General features: G+C 46.7%; 1 protein-coding gene across 3 annotated transcripts in view; it reads left to right on the forward strand.

Annotated features, from left to right (window-relative positions):
- The first annotated feature begins 7,746 nt into the window (after positions 1-7,746).
- The window catches only part of Ccnjl (cyclin J-like), a 57,734-nt gene continuing 46,829 nt past the window's right edge, over positions 7,747-18,651 (forward strand). Inside the window, exons 1-2 of one of the 3 annotated variants that reach the window (XM_063268964.1) lie at positions 7,747-7,930; positions 8,318-8,422. In XM_063268964.1, the coding sequence (XP_063125034.1) occupies positions 8,360-8,422 (63 nt within the window). In that variant the 5' untranslated portion in view covers positions 7,747-7,930; positions 8,318-8,359. Of the gene's footprint in view, positions 7,931-8,317; positions 8,423-18,651 lie in introns of those variants that run through there. The other 2 variants (XM_006246133.5, NM_001037773.5) reach the window with 2 other exon arrangements.

Genomic DNA, 18,651 nt, shown 5'->3' on the forward strand with positions numbered 1-18,651 from the left:
CCTGAGCCACCGTTTAAAAACTAGGATCAGCCTGGCATATGCCACTAAGTGCCCCACAAATGGTACACCTTTCTCAAAACTATTCTCTCTCTCTCTCTCTCTCTCTCTCTCTCTCTCTCTCTCTCTCTCTCTCACACACACACACAAAGAATTACCATAGCAGCAGAGCTAGAGAGATGGCTGAGCTGTTAAGAGCACTGAATGCTCTTCCAGAGGGTCCGGGTTCAATTCCCAGCACCCACGTCGAAGCTTACAACTGTCTGTGATTCCAGTTCATACATGCAGGCAAAACACCAGTGTGCACAAAATTGAAAAAATGAAAATTAACCTCTTCTTCCATCTTCCCTCCCTGCTCATCTACATTATATACCTCGGTTCATCCTGTGAAGGAAGAGGAAGAGGAAGAGGAGGAGGGGGAGGGGAAGGAGGAGGAAGAGGAAGAGGAAGAGGAGGAGGAGAAGGAGGAGGAGAAGGAGGAGAAGGAGGAGGAGGAAGAGGAGGGGAAGGAGGAGGAAGAGGAAGAGGAGGGAGAGGGGAAGGGGAGGAGGAGGAGGGGGAGGGGAAGGAGGAGGAAGAGGAAGAGGAGGGAGAGGGGAAGGGGAGGAGGAGGAAGAGGAGGAGGGGGAGGGGAAGGAGGAGGAAGAGGAAGAGGAGGAAGAGGAGGAGGGGGAGGAGGAGGAAGAGGAGGAGGGGGAGGAGGAGGAAGAGGAAGAGGAGGAAGAGGAGGAGGGGGAGGAGAAGGAGGAGGGGGAGGGGAAGGAGGAGGAGGGGGAGGAGAAGGAGGAGGGGGAGGGGAAGGAGGAGGAGGAAGAGGAGGAGAAGGAGGAGGGGAAGGAGGAAGAAGAGAAGGAGGGGGAGGAGAAGGAGGAGGAAGAGGAGGAGGAAGAGGAGGAGGAGGATTACCACAACAAATAAATAATAATTTTTAAACCAGCCAATAGGAACATTTTTCTCAATGTCTCCACAAGGACAATGGAAAGTTCAGGCTAATAGCAGTGTAGCACGGTGTATCTTTAGAAGGAAGTATAAATGAATTTCCTCCAGGGATAAAATTCAGGAGACACAAGATGGAAACCTGAGTACATAATTTGTGAAAGCTGTGCAAAGCGAAAACATTGGGCCTTTGCTCAAACAGTAATCTGGGCTTTCTTTTCCCTTCCATTCACATGATGTTTTTAGCAATTCTTTTTTTTTTTTAATGTTATTTACCATATGTGTATGAGTATTTTGTCTGCCTGTATGTCTGTAAACCATATGCATGCCTGGTGCCCTTGGAGGCCAGAAGAAGGTTCTGGATCCTGGAACTGGAATTAAAGGCAGTACTGGGCTTAAAGATAGTTGTGAGCCACCATATGGGTACTGGGAATCAATCCCAGGTCCTCTGGGAGAGTAGCTACTGCTTTTAACCGATGATCCATCTATCTCTCCAGACCAACCTTGATGGCTTGGAAATATAGGCTTGCAAAGAAAAGTTCAACCCATCAGTGTGTGTTTATCATTTATTTTTATATTGTAAAGTTCCCATTTTAAATGCAATTATTGGCCTAGTGATCTCAGTGGATAAAGACATTGACTGCCAAGCATTATGGCTTGGGTTCAATCTTTAGGACCCACGTGATGGAAGGAGAGAAAGAACTCGTGCCTGCGGCCTCATAAAATAAGTCAATGCAAAATAATGCAATCACAACCATAACTTTAACTTACACTCAGAACCACTGAACTGCATAGCCCCCTGTTTTGTAGTGGTCCGTGCATGGATACTTAATTCTTGCACAATGGTGGAAACACTACATAAAATGGATGTGCTTTTTATTTGACGTCTTGATACATGAAATTCCAATCAACACTCCCTGCCTTTGGCTCACTGATGAGTTAAGCAGAGATGAATGAAAGGGGAGTGTGGATGGCCCCATTGTTTCCTTTCCCCAACAAGAAAGCAGACCGGGTTTTCTTAAAATGCTATTCCCTCTGGGAACCAACCATGTCCCCAAATGATGTGCTAAAGTGACTTTATCTTGGAAACAAGGTCATTGTAGACCTTCATTCATTAAAACGAGGCTGTCTTGGGGGCCAGGAAGATGACTCCATGGTTGAAAGCCCAGAGTCCAGGAATTCCTCAGAGAATGCTTACAAGCAAGAACAGCAATATTGGGTAGCTCTGAGTTTGATTGCAAGACCATGCCTCAGTGAATAACAAAGAATGATCAAGGATGATTCTCATAAGTCTCAGGCCTCCAAATGTACCCCTCACACGAGTCCCCACGTGCTCACATGTGCACACATACATCCATGCAAACAGAAAATGAAAACAAGCCCATACAAGAGAAGAGTGGCCTCATAGTGCAATATTATTAATGTACAACATTTGGATGTCTAGGTAAGGACCGGAGGAAGACCGTAATCGTGCAGCATAGTTTGGTGTCATGTGACTACACAGCAAAATAGAAAAGGCATAAAATGATTCTTTAGTAAATTCAGAGGCAGCATGGCCCTCCTGACAATGGACTTGAGACTTCTGCCTTCCAGAACCGAGAGGTCACTTTCTGTGATGTTAGGCCACCCAGCGAGATGCTCGGTCACAGGGGTTCCCAAACTCACAACGCCTTCTTTCTGTGCTCAAAGAAAGTTCTGTTTCAAATTGAATGCATGGCTTTTCCAGGTTGCCATTGATCCCCACCCAGTGTCTACTTGTAGATTTAGTCCACCTGCCTTCAACTCCCCTGGAATCTCATGCATCACAGATTTGCAGGAATTCCGTGCTCCCAAGGCATAAGGGATGTAATATCCCAGTGGGCCACAAGAACAGAACACTTATTGCACATATCTGCTGGCTTTACCTATTCTAGAAAATGTCATTAAAGAACACAGAATCGAAGATGAACTCTTAGCGTGTCAACAGACTAAGGATATAGTTCAGTGGCAGAGTGTGTGCCTAGCATGCTAGCATGGGTTAGGTTCTGGATTTGATCCCCAGAATTGCCAAATGAAAGCTCAAATGTATTATGTAGAGAGCCCCTCTAGCACTGTGTGCCATACAGCTACATAACTATATAGTCAGACACCTATGTGTGTAGCTAGTCCTAAAGGAAATGCACTTTCACTTTGTATCTTGTAGGTTTTACTTTTCTTTTTTCCTTTTAACTTAAAAGGGTAATGTGGACCAGCTTTACAGATGTCCTAAACTCTGTGTTTTGAAGCAAAATGTTACTTTTTTTTTTTATCCTTCCTGCTTGATTGTTGAGCTTAATTGCAGAATTATTATCCAGGCCTGGATCTTAGAGGGCTTGGCAAATATGTTTATGATTCTTCTGGACACATGGCTAGAAACAGTTTGAAAAGTTTGCTTAGTTTTGGTCAAAGACCAAAGTGTAATAAGGCAAGTGTTTTCCTTCTGTCCCTATTAATACAGCCAGCTCTCACGCTCTGGGCTCTAAATGTAGTGTGAACTACTAAGACCAGAGGGAACGCTACTCAAAGTGTTGGCTTCATCTTCCTGTAAGAAGCTATTCTGAAGAAATTGTGTTACTATGCTACAGGCCCAGGATCTTCTCCACAGTGTGACTACAGCTACAAAAAGCTGCAAACAGTCTTGGTGTTCAGCAAAAAAAAAAAAAAAATGCCCATCATGATGGGTCCAACTGTGAGACACCAGAGGACCATGTAGCTCTGGAGACATGGCCATGAAAGAACAAGAATAGAAGGATGTTTGTAGCGTATGCCATTAAAGGAGCAATGTCTATGTTGGTAAACACAGATCACTCCATGTGTATGTGCATGCGTACACATGCGTGTGTGTCTGGTTATATACTTCTTGTTGGCCTTGTACTTTCTATCTAGCTCAAGGTGTCCTCAAACTCATAGCAATTCTCTCTCCCCAGTCTGCTGAGTAATGAGCTTAACAAGGATATAGCCCCTCCCTATATCACTGGTCACTTTTGAGGGGAAGGAAGAACCAGGCTCTAGCCCGGGCTGGCCTTGAACTCACTACATAGCCAAACTTCTGAGTCTCCTGTCTCTCTCTTGAGACCTCTCTTGAGGTCTGTGTCTCCACACTTGGTTTATGTGATTCTGGGGATTAAACACAAGGTTTTGCGCAAATGAGGGAAGCACTCGAACTCAGCCTTGCCTTCATCAGCCACTTGAGAAGAGTATTTTTATGTATGTGCCTGTGTGTGTATGTGCAGTTGTGTGCAAGTGCCTGAGGAGAATGGAACAGCCAGAGTTACAGGGAGTCGTGAGCTGCCTCACGTAAGTTCTGAGAATTGAATGCCAGTTGCCAGTTGTCTGCGAGAGCAGCAAGTACTCTTAACCACCAAGCCATCTCTCTAGCATCCTAGTCCTATAAGTCACTTTTGAAGGAAACAAGCTAATGGCCATCCTTAGTAACAGAATGGGCCCAGGGAGAGCTTGTATCACATGAAAGGGGGCGATGGGAGGAAGGCAAGATGAAGTTTATGGCGGAGTTAACAGTCAATAGTAACGTGGTGGAAATACTAGACTCGCTGTCTCTAAGTGAGATTGTGATGGACAGAGTTTTCTCCTCTCTCTCTCTCTCTCTCTCTCTCTCTCTCTCTCTCTCTCTCTCTCTCTCTCTCCATGGGAAATTTGAAGGTAGCTAGAATGGTTTTGCTTCAAAGCTCTGGTTCCTTAACTATGGGTGATGTTTGAGGTGGAGGGTGGGAGAGCAGTCATTGGTCCATAATTTTAATTAGTAAAGAATTTACTTTTTTGAATGATCAAAAACTTTTGGCCCGATTGGGAGAAGTAAGCCCAGCTACAATGTTTCCCAGCAGTCAGCACAGGAAATGGCCTCTGCTAAGGGCACCTGTGGGCAGCCACCAACCTCTCAAGGCATCAGTTTATTGGTACAATGTATTTTTATTCTTCAGAGATAGTGGGAAAATGAGGGAACCTGAGGACACACAAAAGGGGGCCGGGTGAGTGTGTTTAGACTCCTCTTAAAACAGCTCCTAGGGAAAAGCCCAAAGTGAATGTTTCTCCTTCCATTATCAGCTTCCTCGCTAAACTCACTGCTCATGTTTAGGAAAAGGAGACAATAAACTAGTGAAGGATCAAGGCCTTTCTTATTTCCAGATAGCCAGAATAGGAAGGTTATTGCAAAAGAAATATGTGGTCTTTAAAAAAAAAATAACTAGCAAAACACAAATAACAAAAACCAAGCTGTTGGTTGTTCAAGGCAGGCCTCCCCAGCAACTGTAGCATATGGGTATTGAAAATAACATTCACCCTTTTTTTCTCCAGTTATGAAAGCAATATATGTTTCTTGTAGAAGATTTAGAAAACACAGATATACTGGCAGGGGGTAAATTAAAGATTTCCAGGACTGAAGATGAAACTGGGAGGCGAATGATGCTTGCCTGGGATGTGCCAGTCCCTAGGTCCAATAGCTGGCACCAATTCCTTCTGCTCCCTCCCTTCCCTTCCCCTCCCCTCCCCTCCCCCCTTCCTTTTCTTCCCCCCATAATTACCACTCTGATTATAGTCAAGACTTTTATGGATATTTTTCAATTTCTTTTGAGTGTGAATAAATACGTATGGAAGTAGTAAAACCACATTCTAGCCTCCTGCTTACTTAATATATTGTGACTGTTACCCTCCCCCCAACTCATTACACATTGCATAGTCATTCCTTTCAAAAACATTTTCATAAGATCATCCTTAGCCAATTCCAATTCCTTGGTCAAGCAGTTTGCCACTGCCCGTGTGTGTGTGTGTGTGTGTGTGTGTGTGTGTGTGTGTGTGTGTGTGTGTGGTGTCTGAGTTAGTTTGTTTTTTTGTTTTTGTTTTTTGAGATGAGGTCTCATTGTGTAAGCCTTGGCTGGCCTAGAACTCACTATGTACAACCAACCTGGCCTCAAACTCACGGAGGTGGAATGGTTGGATCAAATAATACTTTTAAACTTGTTGAATTATGTTGTTTTTTTCAGAAAGATGGCATTTGTATTTCCATGGACACTGTATATTACCCACCTTAGGATTCCTGTGCTAAAAATAAACCCTTGCCAGTGGGGGAGGGTTGATGACTGAGAACAATGTATAACGACACATAGGTGCGAAATGCCACAGTGGCCCTCATTACTCTGTATGCAGACCTAAAAAATTAGCACACACACACACACACACACACACACACACACACACACACACACACACAAGAAAACATCCTTGTGTTAGTGAATGTGGGCATGCAATTTTTTTTTCTATGATGGCCTGCCTATCCATACTTTTCATCTGCTTCTGCATGAAGGTCTTAGGTTATATTGATCTAAAGATAGACATCTATGCATTCATATATATGACATTTGTTTAATCCCAGTTTGTTTTTTTTTTAAATGAGGGCTCATGAATGCTAAAAACTACTTTTCAGTGCAAGTTCGTCAAAGCTTTACAAAAAAAAATCTCACATAACCTAGACAGGGCTCAAACTTCTGTGTATCCCAGGCTGCCCTTGAACTCCTGATCCTTAAGCTACAGTCTCCCGTATACTAGTGTTGCAGGCACGCATCACTGTTAGGCTTTCAGAACTAAATGATATTTTTAACAGGTAAAATTTTATTTGTGGCTTGGTGATGGTGGCACACACCTTTGGTCCCAGTGTTAGGACTCTGTAGTCTTTTTCTTCTAAGATCTCCCACAGATCTTCAAGTTCGAAGCCAGCCTGGTTTATAGAGCAAGTTCCAGGACAGCCAGGGCTACACAGAAAAACCATGTCTCAGATATATATATATATGAAAACTAGGCAGAAACGAAAGTCTTTTTCATGGTAATTATTTATTGACTGGTGACTTTCTAACAGGCCTAGTGGTAATCCTATTTCATATCATTTCTCATTTTTTTTTTTTTTGGTTCTTTTTTTTTCCGGAGCTGGGGATCGAACCCAGGGCCTTGCGCTTCCTAGGTAAGCGCTCTACCACTGAGCTAAATCCCCAGCCCCATCCTTTCTCATTTAATCATAGTGTATCCCCAGCAGATTATTGTAGTTTGTATCCCCCTATTACCTGAAGCCAAGCGGGGTGGGCAAAAACACCCAGGTAGTTGGTGGATTTTATTCCAAGTTAGTGGAATCACCAACGGGCTCACAAAAATCAGCAAAGCGGGATGTCCATGCCATTATACCATGGACTCCAGAAAATGCCTTTGTGAAAATAAGTGAATTTAAAGGGCTTTCTATCCCGCAACCAGCTATAAGGACGGTTTCCCTGCAATGCTCGGCACGGATGCACGCTTAAGAGCACAATAAAATACTCACTGAGCCCCTTTATAAAGAGGAACTCGTGCGTATCCAAGGGTGGCTTTTCTGGGGCTCCTGTGGGAATTGTTTGAAAATCTACATCCCCATCGCAGGACAGGCTGAAAAAGAAAGAAAGACAGGTGGAAGCGTCTGCAGGTTGGCAGGAGCAGCGCATGCGGAAGTCAGAACTTTCTGGGGGCGTCCTGGACGCTGGATCCTCGCGCGGTGCACGCAGGTGGCGCCGCGTCCCCTGCTCCCCAGGATCAAGGGGGCAGGGTGACTGGGGACCCCACCCCCCAGAGTCCCAGGGAAGGTGAAGCCTAGCTTTCCGCCAGGGCGAGGGAGGAGGGTGGGCAGGAAGCGCAGCCCAGCGCCGGGGAAAGAAAGACTGCCATTCCCAGCCCCCCGCCCCGCGGGGCGCGGGGTGCTGGCAGCGCATGCGCGAGGCCCGGCCCCCAATTCCCCGAGCGAGGGAGGGAGGCCCCCGGCGGCCCGAACTGCGAGCCGCGGCGGGACCGAGCGCAGGCAGGGGCGCGCCGGTGGCCGGGCGGGACGGGCTGCGGAGGCGGCGGTCGCGAGCACGCGAGGCCAGGGGCCGGGCGGCCACCGGAGGGCACTACGTTCCCGGTGCGGGAAGGGACCCGCCACCCGCGGACCCCCACTCGGGGACAGCGATGCGTGAGTCTCTCCCCGGCTCGAGGGCAGGATGTGCGAGCAGGACAAAGGCTGGGCGGCGGGGGAGGAGTTGGGGACTCAGAGCCAGTGACCCAGTCAGCCCCGGGAGAGCTACCGCAGCCAGCAACTTTGCAACTTTTGCAGAGGGGGACATTGGATATTCTGCAAGTTGTTGCACACAGTTCCAGATCGCCCCAGGTTGGGCGGGCGGAGGGAAGGGAGGGGGGACACTACTGGCTCTTCAGGACAGCGGGCGACAGCCAGCTCCACCGTGCAGGGCAGGAGGGGGCGCCCGTCCGGGACTGGGACAGGGACCGAGGAGGATCAGGGTCACTGAGGGCGGGGTGAAGGAAGTGTCTCAGATCGCTGAAGCTCCGGGTATCCTCACAGGGTGCGCCCCAAGATCCCGATAGCCTTATATCTGCGGCGGTGATGGATGAGCCGTGGTGGGAAGGGCGGGTCGCCTCGGACGTCCACTGCACTCTGCGCGAGAAGGTCAGTCCCTCCCCGCCCTTGTCACTCGCAAGGACTGGGTATTTAAAGTCACTTTCGCTCTCGTGTAAGTGTCTTCAAGATGCCTCGCGTGGGAACTCAGAACTCTTGGTGCCTTTCTATTTGTGCGCCTGCTCCTTTACCTTCATGGGGAGTGTGTTCTTCCTCCAGGGAAAGGACCGGAGCTTGAAGTCCGTTTTTCAGGAGTAGAGAGCTCCGGGCAACTAAATGAAGAATAGTTTGTACCCCATTGGATTACCTCCGGAGATTACATGGAACAAGAATGGTCTTTAAAAAGAAATTGTGTATCCATGTCAGTGTGTAATTCAAAGACACATAACACAAGGGGTTCTGCATACTACACATGATGCTGGATTTTCCCTTTATTGTAATGATGTTGCAATTGCTTTTAAAATAAAATTATTAGACTGGTGCATAGCTCAGTGGTAGAGCAGATGCCTCCACAAATTTATGTAAACGTAGTAAAGTTGCAGTTCGGTGTAAAGAAATATTAGGTAGATGGTGGCAATTCATTGTTAAGGCAGGAACTGAATGATTGAAATTTAAAAGTCAGGCCCGATGGTAATCCCCGCACTGTGGAGACTGCAGAAGGATCTCCACAAGTTCAAGGCCAGCTGAGCTGAGTCAAGGTGAGCTCCGGGAAGGACAGGGCTACACAGTGGGACACTTAGTCTCAGAACAAGAGAAAGAAAAAACACACTAACCTTAACCGAAGGAGGTTACAGACTAGAAAGCTAAGGGAGAAAACACAAACTCCCCTGCTGGTTGGCCTCCTGTGGTAGAAGGTGGGATGGCTGAAACTTGATCCCCTCTCAGTTCACCTCTGGAGGCTGCCGTTGGCCACTGGGAAGCTGGGAAAACCCAGAGGACTGGAGGCTTCTCTGTTTCTTCCTTCCTGTACCTGGACCGGGAGGGAGTGTTTGGAGTGTTGGTGTGAGGCATGGAAACAGAGCTGCTGTAACCGAGTACTAGAGGCTGGAGGGCGTCCTGCAGCAAAAAATGTATCCTCGGCTTTTGGAAGGGTACAGAAGAGGATCTTTCCTTTTGCTTTTGAGACAGGGTCTTGTTATGGAGCTCAGGTTAGCTGTATACTTTCTGTATAGCCCAAACGGTCCTCAAATCCATGGTCCTGTTGCTTCAGCTTTCTGAGTGCTCTCAACTTCCTCACAGTATCTGCCTGTGTCATCTCCTGTCTAAGAGTCTGTGTCTGTTTTGTCATAAAAGCCCACCCTATCCCAATAAGATGTAACTGTATTTTAACTGGTACATCCGAAAGGATATGATCTTCAAGTAAGGTCACATTCTCAGATTCTAGGTGGGTATGAATTTAGGGGAGAGGCATTCTCAACTGGTTTGTCAGGCCAGGGTAGGACAGAAGTTGTCTTATTGGGACCTGGGGGTCCCTGCAGAATTGGGCTCCCACTTTCAGCTCATACATATTCAGTGTCTGTGGCAGACCTGTTATAGCGTCCCCAGATTCTCAGGTGTGGTGTGTATGAGTGGGGTTGCCTCATTGGAGAGTAAATCTCTTCTAGTCATACTAATGCTTTATTTTTTTCCTCTCTTTTCCTCTACCTGCTGACCTGTCTCCCTCTGACAAAGCTTTCCCATGTTACTTTGCTCTGTCCAGAACAGAATGTTCCAGTCTGGGGAGCTGGAGACAAAATTGGGTCCTGGTGGTTCTTTGCAAGAGCAGGATGGCACGGGAGTGAACACATTTAACTGAGCTCTCAGAGGTTGGAGGATCAGTAGTGCAGGGCCAGAAAGCAGGGCCAGAGGAGGTAGGGGTGTGCATGAAACGGTATATTCTTAGCTCTTTCTAGAAATATTGACTGGATGCAGGTAGTGAGGGCCACTGGGGAGCATGCCTTCCTGATTTAACGTAGCTCAAGTGGTTGCCATTTCTGCACGTAGCTTAGGGCATAGAGGAAAGCCACGGCTTTGTGGAGACAATGTAACTCCTGAGTTACTTCCCTGAGGCACTCCAGGCTTGAAGCTGACCTTAGGGTCAAATCTCATGTCCTTTTAGTTACAATGTCCCACTTCCTCCAAACCACTGCTAACTATTCTTGCTGTATTTTCTTCTCCCTCTTCAAAGATGTTTAAGAATGTTTGGTTTGATGGCGTTTTGAGTAAAAATACACGGTAGAGGGACTGGTACCCCGCTGATCTCCTGTGTTTGAGGAACAAGGGCTGGCCTTTTGTCTTTCCCTGACAGGATAATTTTTTTTAATTAAACACCAGCTCTAATAATGTGTTCCTAGTACCACAGAACAACTTTACAAGTGCCTGGCACATGCTGGGCATTCACCCTTTGTTCAGTGTTGCAGAGGAACACAAAGCATGCTTGCATACAGGCTGTGCAATTGTTTTTGTGGAACCACTAACAGCCATCCTCTCCTGGTGGCTGCAGAAGGTACAGCTGCCATCTCAGGAATAGCGGGAGCCTCACTTTGTTGGATGAGAGAGTCTGGGGTAACACCGTACTGACAGTGTGGAAGATTTATACCATATAAACAAGTCTAGGTGCTGTACGCACACTAGTAATGGTGGTGTCTCCCGAGCTGATGAATTCACCTCTCAGCCCAGAGGCCGTGGTTCCTTCTTCCCCTATAACCAAAATCCCATGGTGTCAGTTTCTTCCTTCAAGACCTGTTGTACTTTAAATAAAATTCCCAGGGGACTGGAGAGATGGTTCAGTGATTAAGAGCACTGGTGGCTCCTGTAGAATACCCAGGTTCAATTTCCAGCACCCACATGGCTGCTCACGGCAATCTGTAACTTCTGTCCTAGGGTATCCAACTCCTTCTCTTCTGGTTTCTATGGGCACTGTGTGCACACAGTACACAGCTATACTTCTACAAGTATACTTATAAAACACCTATACTTATCTTCAAATAAAGTTACTAGTCCACACTATTGCCTGGAGTCCCTGACGTAGCCTCCCTGGCCTACTCTCTTATCATGTCCCCTCTCCCTCCCTTGGAGCCACACAGACTTCCTTTCTGTCTCTTGAACATGTCGAGTGTCTTTCTGCCTCAGGCCCTTAGTACTGGCTTGCTCTTTTGCAGTCTGCATTTCTCAGTCTGTCTCATAGTAGCCTCCCAGTAATGTATGTATCCCTCATGGGATTATTATGTTTTAGTGTCCTTATAGCATTTATTAGTATCTGAAATTGAACACTGTTGATTTCCTATCTTTCCCCTGATTCTAAAAATATATGCTTCACAAGAGTCTGCCTGAGTCTGTCTCAGGCGGTTATGGGGCCTCCAGGCCTACAATGGAGGCTTCCCTGTATGTTCAGATGATGAAAATAATCAATCAATATTTTCTCCTGTAAACTGAGGAGAAATCATTTTTAGGAATGTAAGGATCAAGGGAGACAATCTAAGAATATGAGTTATGTAGAAGGTATGTGGCTGATGTCCTGCCTTCTCCCTTAGGATTGTTCTGTGGGAGACCAGTGAATCCCTTTATATAATGTGCGCTCACCTAAGGCTTGGATTTTTGTTTCTCAAGGGGTCCCTAAATGTGACAGTGATACCTGTAAGAAAGGTATCTCAGGGGTCTGGGGAGGGGGGCTCTGTAGATAAAAGTGCTAGCCATGCACGTTTGAAGACCTGAGGGCAAATCTCCAGCATCCTCACAGAAACCAGGAAGGCAGGGAAGCCCCTTTAATTCAAGCACTTGAGAGACAGAGAGAACCTGTCGTAAGGGTAATGGGAGTTCCAGGTTCAGCGAGAAACCATTCTGTGTGAGCTTCAGGCATCTACACACATATGCATACTCACACTCACACACTTGACCACACACATGCAAACATGCATCACACATGTTCCATTTGGTTTTTTTTGTTTGTTTGTTTTTCTTTAAAAAGACAGCTGTGTGTGGTGGCACACACCCTAATTCCAGCACTTGGGAAGTAGAGGCAGGAAGATCAGGAGTTCAAGGCCAGCCCTGGCTATGCAGCAAGTTGGTGGCTGGCCTGGACTACATGAGAACTTACCTTACCCTCCTCCCTCCCAGAAAAAGAAAGGTTGTCAAAAGCCTTCACCTGCCTGAATAGGCAGCAGGAACTCATTGGGGGCAGGGTATTTCATACTGAATGTCTCTGGAGAAATGTCTCCCACCTCTCCCTTTCCAGACCACCATCCCACACTAAGGCCTTAAGTTCCTCCCTTTGGTCCCTCTCAGCCCTGCAGCATCTCTGAAAGACCCCCTTAATCCTAAAACACACTGCCCTTAGCCCCACCCCTTCCGACCTGTCTGCTTGAGTTGATCATCACCTGTAGCTCCTACAGGAGAAATGGGTTCACCCATGCACTGAACACAAGAGAGGACCATATCATGGTCACCTGGGAGGCATGGAGGATGATGGTAATGATATTTTTTATGACCTATACTCTCTTGAGTATCTGATTAAAACCTAGAGGTATTTTTTAAACCCCCAGAAAATGCATCCTCCTCAGTCTTCTACCTACAAGGTTCGCATAAATTTGGGATGCACATCGAAGTAGGGCACAGACAGAACCTATCTTGAGGCTCGCCCTCCTCATCCCGCAAGCTTTGCCCTCCCCACTATGTGTCCCAGCCCTACTAATCTTAGACTTACTTTTTGTGATCTTTTTTTAACCTGTGCAATAGCTACTCCTTCCAACTTGACTAGGAGCAGCTTGTGGGCTTTGTGACACAACATTCCCAGGCCAGTGTCTGGTGTAGAGAGAACCGGGGAGCTGTTGCCTTACTTGATACAAGCACAGCATGCTGAGAAAGGAAGCAGGTGGACCTCACTGGGACACGTTGCATAGGTGTGCAGAAGTGTTATTTCTAGGACCCTATACCTGGTCTTTGGCATTGGGCTGGGTTTGGGGGCAGTGAGGGCTCCTGGTTCAGCTGAAACAGATCAGAGCCATGGCCAAGGGGAAAGCACCTTCTTAGCTCCCTAGACACCTGGGTACTCTCCTCTCAGATAATGCTGGGAGGGGTCATGAGAAAATAATTAGCCACAGAGGCAGGTGTCCTGTCCTAGACCAAAGTACACTGTAAGTAGCTTGGGAAAATGACTACATATGAAGCTCACATAATAGGAATGGTTTCTCCCAGACCTCAGTCAGGGAGGATCTAGTTGCCTTCTCGATCTTATCCCCAAATGAGCAGCAAATGTAGATAAAGCTTTCTCTCATCTCCTTTGGACTTATGTTCGATTTACAGCCCTTACTCTCCAACTAGGAGGAGGAGGTTATGAAATCAAGCAAAGATGGTGTTTGAGGACCCTTCTTCTTCGTGCCTACCATTCAATGCTGGCTTGGCACGAAGACCTGACTTTGGAGGTTTTAGGGGTAGATTCACCCTTCCAAAGCCACAAGGCCATCTCCCACCTCGACATGACATAGTAGATCTAGTTCTCTGGGCTCTAAGGAGCCTAAAGCCTAGAAGCCTTTTCACCAGATCCTCCCTGTCTCCTGGAATGGAGTCAAAGATCCCTTAGCGTCTCCTCATCCGTCCCCAGATTATTATCTTCCTCAGCACCTTGCCGTCAGGCACACCTCCCCTACTTCCTGAAACTACAGTGCACACTGAGAAGACCTCGCTACGAGAGATGTATGTCTCTAGTTCCTTCGGTTTCGTTTGTATTCCTAAGGATCAGACCTAGGGCTGGCCTTTGCTAGGTAAACATTCTCCCCCTAAGCTATGTCCCCAAGTCTGCTAAACCAATGGATTAGTAAAGGACATTTTTAGTAGTTGGTGATTGCATTTATCACGGTCGTCTTCCAAAGCCATGACGACAGAGGTTTCGTTCTGGGATGACACTATTGGGGCTGCTGTACTCAGTAGAAATTTTACACCTTGCTAGCATCTGTCCATCTCTATCTTGTTGATCCCCATCTTGGTTCCATTGCTGGGATTTGCCCATTTTGCAGTGGGGACCTGTGAGGCACTGAGTGGATAACTGTCTTAAAGTTACTTTTGGAAAAAAAAAGTGTTTCAGCCAAGAGGAGAAACAAAAGCTGGGCTGGAAGGACATTTAAGCTCTGTGGTTCAAGACACTGTAGTGTGTTTTGTTGCACTGTGGTCTCAGGAATGAAGCTTTTCCTATACCACCCGAGAGGCTTGTACCTGCAGGCACTGGCCTCCCTCTGGGCTGTTGTCAAGTGCAGCCTCTTTGATTGATCCTGGCCGTGCTCAGTGCCTCGCCTGTGTACGATACCGCTTGCCTCAAAGAAGTGTGGCCTCTGTCACCGCCTGTCCTTCGGTAGACCGAGCAGCTGTAGTTACTTACCAACTCTTTCTCTTAAACTCCTTTAATTTCCCTACACTAGGCCAAGCCTCTGTCTCCTTAAAAAAAAAAAAAAAAAATTGTGACCTAGGTCCGTGTTCAAAAATCTGACTAGGAGGCAGGCCTAATGGTGCAGGCCTTCGATCCCACTACTCAAGAAGCTGAGGCAGGTTGGAGGTTCAAAGCCTGCCTAGGCTACAGAGCAAATTGAAGGCCAGCCTAAGACAACTTACCAACATCCTGTCTCAAAAGTTAGCTTTAAAAAGAAGCAGAGGAAAGCTGGGTGAGGTGGGTCATTCTGCAATCCCAACACTCAGAAGACTAGGTCAGGAAAACTACCTTGAGTTTAAGGACAGCCTGCATTCCATAGAGAGCTTTAGGCCATCCTGGGCAACAGAGTACAACCTTGTCTCAAAAACCACAAAATAAAGAAGTCATAAATAATGATATCTAGGTGGAGAAATATAGCTCAGTGGAAGAGTGCCTGCCTGGCATTTCTGAGACTCTAAGTTCAATCCCTAAAAGAACAAAATAAATTGGCCAATAAAGCAGTCCGTCTGGTTACAGTCCACTTGGGTTTCTCACTGTCTTTTCTCTTTTGGCTTCTAAACACACGAAGGGCCATTTCCCATGTGTCTGAGACACATCCAATTCGTGCTAACCTACTTATAACAGCAGGGCTATCTCATAGCTGTGGTCTTTACTGTCACTCTAAGCAGCTGTCCTCGGTGGTTCCTTCCTGGAAGCGAATATAGCATAAGATGATAAGGGCTTTTCCTGCTGTGTGAACTGCAAAGCTGACTTTGCCACCCTGTGTCCAGAGTAGTCATGCCCTGTTGTATACCTGGCTGGACTGGAGGGAGGGAAGTTTAGCATGGAGACGGAGGGTGCTGGGGGTGGGGGAAGGATGCCGCCAGATCTTGTTGGTCGGAGAATGCACACCTGGGAACAGCTTTGAGAACTGGCTCAGTTTATTGTGGGGAACAAAGGCTATTTAAGCCTTTTGTGGATGAGTGTGCGTCACTGGCTGGCCAGGGTTGCCTCATCTGCATGAGGAGTAATTCTAGGTACTTCTGGACATGATCTTAAAGGGGAAAAGGAACTTTAGCCTGGCTACTGACTACGTGACCTCCTCTGGTGATGCAAAGGTGTGGGGTATAGGGTTATATGTGCTAGGACTTTAAGGCCTGGGGCAGTGTCGGGGAGCGATCCTATCTATTCCTGTCCATCTAAGGATGAGATTTCCAAGGTTTGGACATGCTTTGGCACACACACACCCTTGACCCTACTCTTCCTTCTGGCCTGCTCCTCCGGTCCCACTGCTCCCTGGCTATACAGACTTGAGCTGTCCAGGAAGATACTGGTGGAAATGGAGAACTGTCCAAGAAGAATGGATTACTGCTTCGGACCTAAATAGCATTTCAGATGGCATTCAGCTATCTGGCTATGCAGCCCCGGACCCCAGTGAATCACATTTGTATATTCGTGTGTGTGTGTGTGTGTGTGTGTGTGTGTGTGTGTGTGTGTGATACTGAGAACTGAACTGAGGATCTCACACATGCTAGCTAGTAGAGCACACAGCGTCCTGCCACTGAGCTACATTCCCAGCCTCCCCCCCACCCCCATTTTTCTTTTACTTTTTGTTTTGAGGCAAGATATCACTCTGTTGCCCAGGCCAGCCTGAATTTTGATCCTTCTGCCTCTCCCCCTAAATAGCTGAAATGACAGGCCTGTACCAAGAAGCCCAACTCCCCGTAAATGTCTCATAAGAGGAGAGTACAAAATATGAAGGACTCTGTGTGTGCACTTGAGACGTCAGGCCTTAGGGTAGCAAAGTACTTGGTGTGAGCACAGGACCCAGTGGAGACTTGGTCTCGGGGATTCTTGTCTTTTGGTTTCTGGACCAAACATTGTCTCTGAGAGAAGACAAGGGTGCATGCTTTTAGTGTTCCTCCAGTTTTTGAAGCAAGGGATGCAAAGACTGGGCTGGCACCCTGGTTGCTGGGGAAGCCTGTACTCGATAGTGAAGACAGAGCTTGTAAGGCCAGCGCTGGCCCTGAGCCTTTGCCCCTGGCATGGTCTTTACCTTCTTAAGTTATTCAGTCCTTGGGCAAAGGGAATATAGTCAGGGATTTTCTAGAATGTGTACATTTGGCAGAGTGAGGTGACACTGACCTTTGTACACCACACACACACACACACACACACACACACACACACACACACACACACACTGCAGGTGCCAGTCAATCTCTTCTCTAATCAACCGGGCAGTGGCTACGTGTTCCTCCCTACTTGCCCCAGTGTTCCGGGTTCCTGAATGAAAGACACACACAACACAGCCTTATATTTTATGCCTTAAGTAGCTTAATGGTCGGGCCACTCCCAAACCTCCATGTGGCTAGCACCTCCCCTTTGATATTCCTGAGTTATCACTTACTAAAATCTCTACTCCTTCGTTGTTGTCCTAGACCCAGTTCAGGGGGCTCTTCTCTGGCTCTTAAATGTTGACCGTCTCTCTGTCCTTTACTTCTCAGGTGTGACAACTACTCCTTTCCTGGCATGGCAGCTAACTCCTTCCTTTTCTCTCAATCCTAAAGGTCCTGCCTGTCTCCCTGTCCCGCCATTGGCCACTGGCCACCAGCAACTTTATTTACCAATCAAAACCAACTGGGAGCAGGGTCTGCCAGCATCTTACATGTAGATTCCCATGTAATTTTGGGGACCAAATTAACATAAGTAGCACTAAACCAAATCCACAACATTTCCCCCCCTTTCATCTATTGAAAAGGCCTTTCTCTCAGATATACACTGAACATAGTTATAACAGTTATGAAAATGATAAAATATGACATACATCAATAGTGTCTAGTCTACTCTAACATTTATTCTAACTTAAAGAGTTTACAATTTTATACCTGAATTATGTTTTGATTTTTAACTTACATTAATTACCATCTGAAAACCACCCTTTTAAACCTACATCATCTTCCTTAATGTTAAACAACTTAATTTTGATTATGAGACTATAATTAGTCTTTATTTACCAATCAAAACCAACTGGGGGCAGGGTCCCTCTACATCTTACGTACAGAATTTTGGGTTCCTCTGTAATTTTGGAGACCCAATTGACATAAATCACATTAGATCAAACCCACAACACAAACACACACACACAAACAGAGAGAGAGAGAGAGAGAGAGAGAGAGAGAGAGAATGAACGACACACCATACACACACACACACACACACACACACACACACACACAGTGGGGTGAAGGGTTTTGCCTGTTTTGAAAATTGCAAAAAAAATAAACACAAGAGAAGTTGGAAGGATAGCTCAGTGGTTAAGAGCAGTGACTCTGCTCTTCAAGAGGACCTGGGTTCCCGGCACCCACATGGTGGATGACAACTATCTCTAGCTCCAGTTTTAGGGGGATCCAACACCCTCTTCTGGTCCTCCTGGGTGCTGCACTTACATGTTGCACAAACATACATACAGGCAAAACTCCAACACACAATTCAGAAAAAAAAAAATCCAGGCAAGTTGTGACCCTGTGATCCTCTTTCTGTAGCTGCAAGTCCTGAAATTAAGTGCCTCTAGTCTAGCCCACGTCTTTAAATTTTCATTGTCAGCGTCATGCACTATGTTTTACTTTAGGGTTGTGTCATGATTTGGTTACTCTCCTTGCCGTAAGGTTACGTTCCAACATTGATTTGCTTATATCAAGTTCAAGTGTGATCGACACACACTGGCACATAGTAGGATGTACTGGTCGGAGGTGTGCGTACAGTTTACAGCATATTGTGAGTTTTCAAGGATGCACATAAACATGTAACTAGCACGATCAAGACAGAGGACGTTATGTGAACCTAAGAGGCCCCCTTATTTCTCTCAGTCATTCAATCCTGACCCCCACCCCAGACCATCGCT

The sequence above is a fragment of the Rattus norvegicus genome, chromosome 10, assembly GCF_036323735.1.
Source record: "Rattus norvegicus strain BN/NHsdMcwi chromosome 10, GRCr8, whole genome shotgun sequence".
NCBI lineage: Eukaryota > Metazoa > Chordata > Mammalia > Rodentia > Muridae > Rattus > Rattus norvegicus.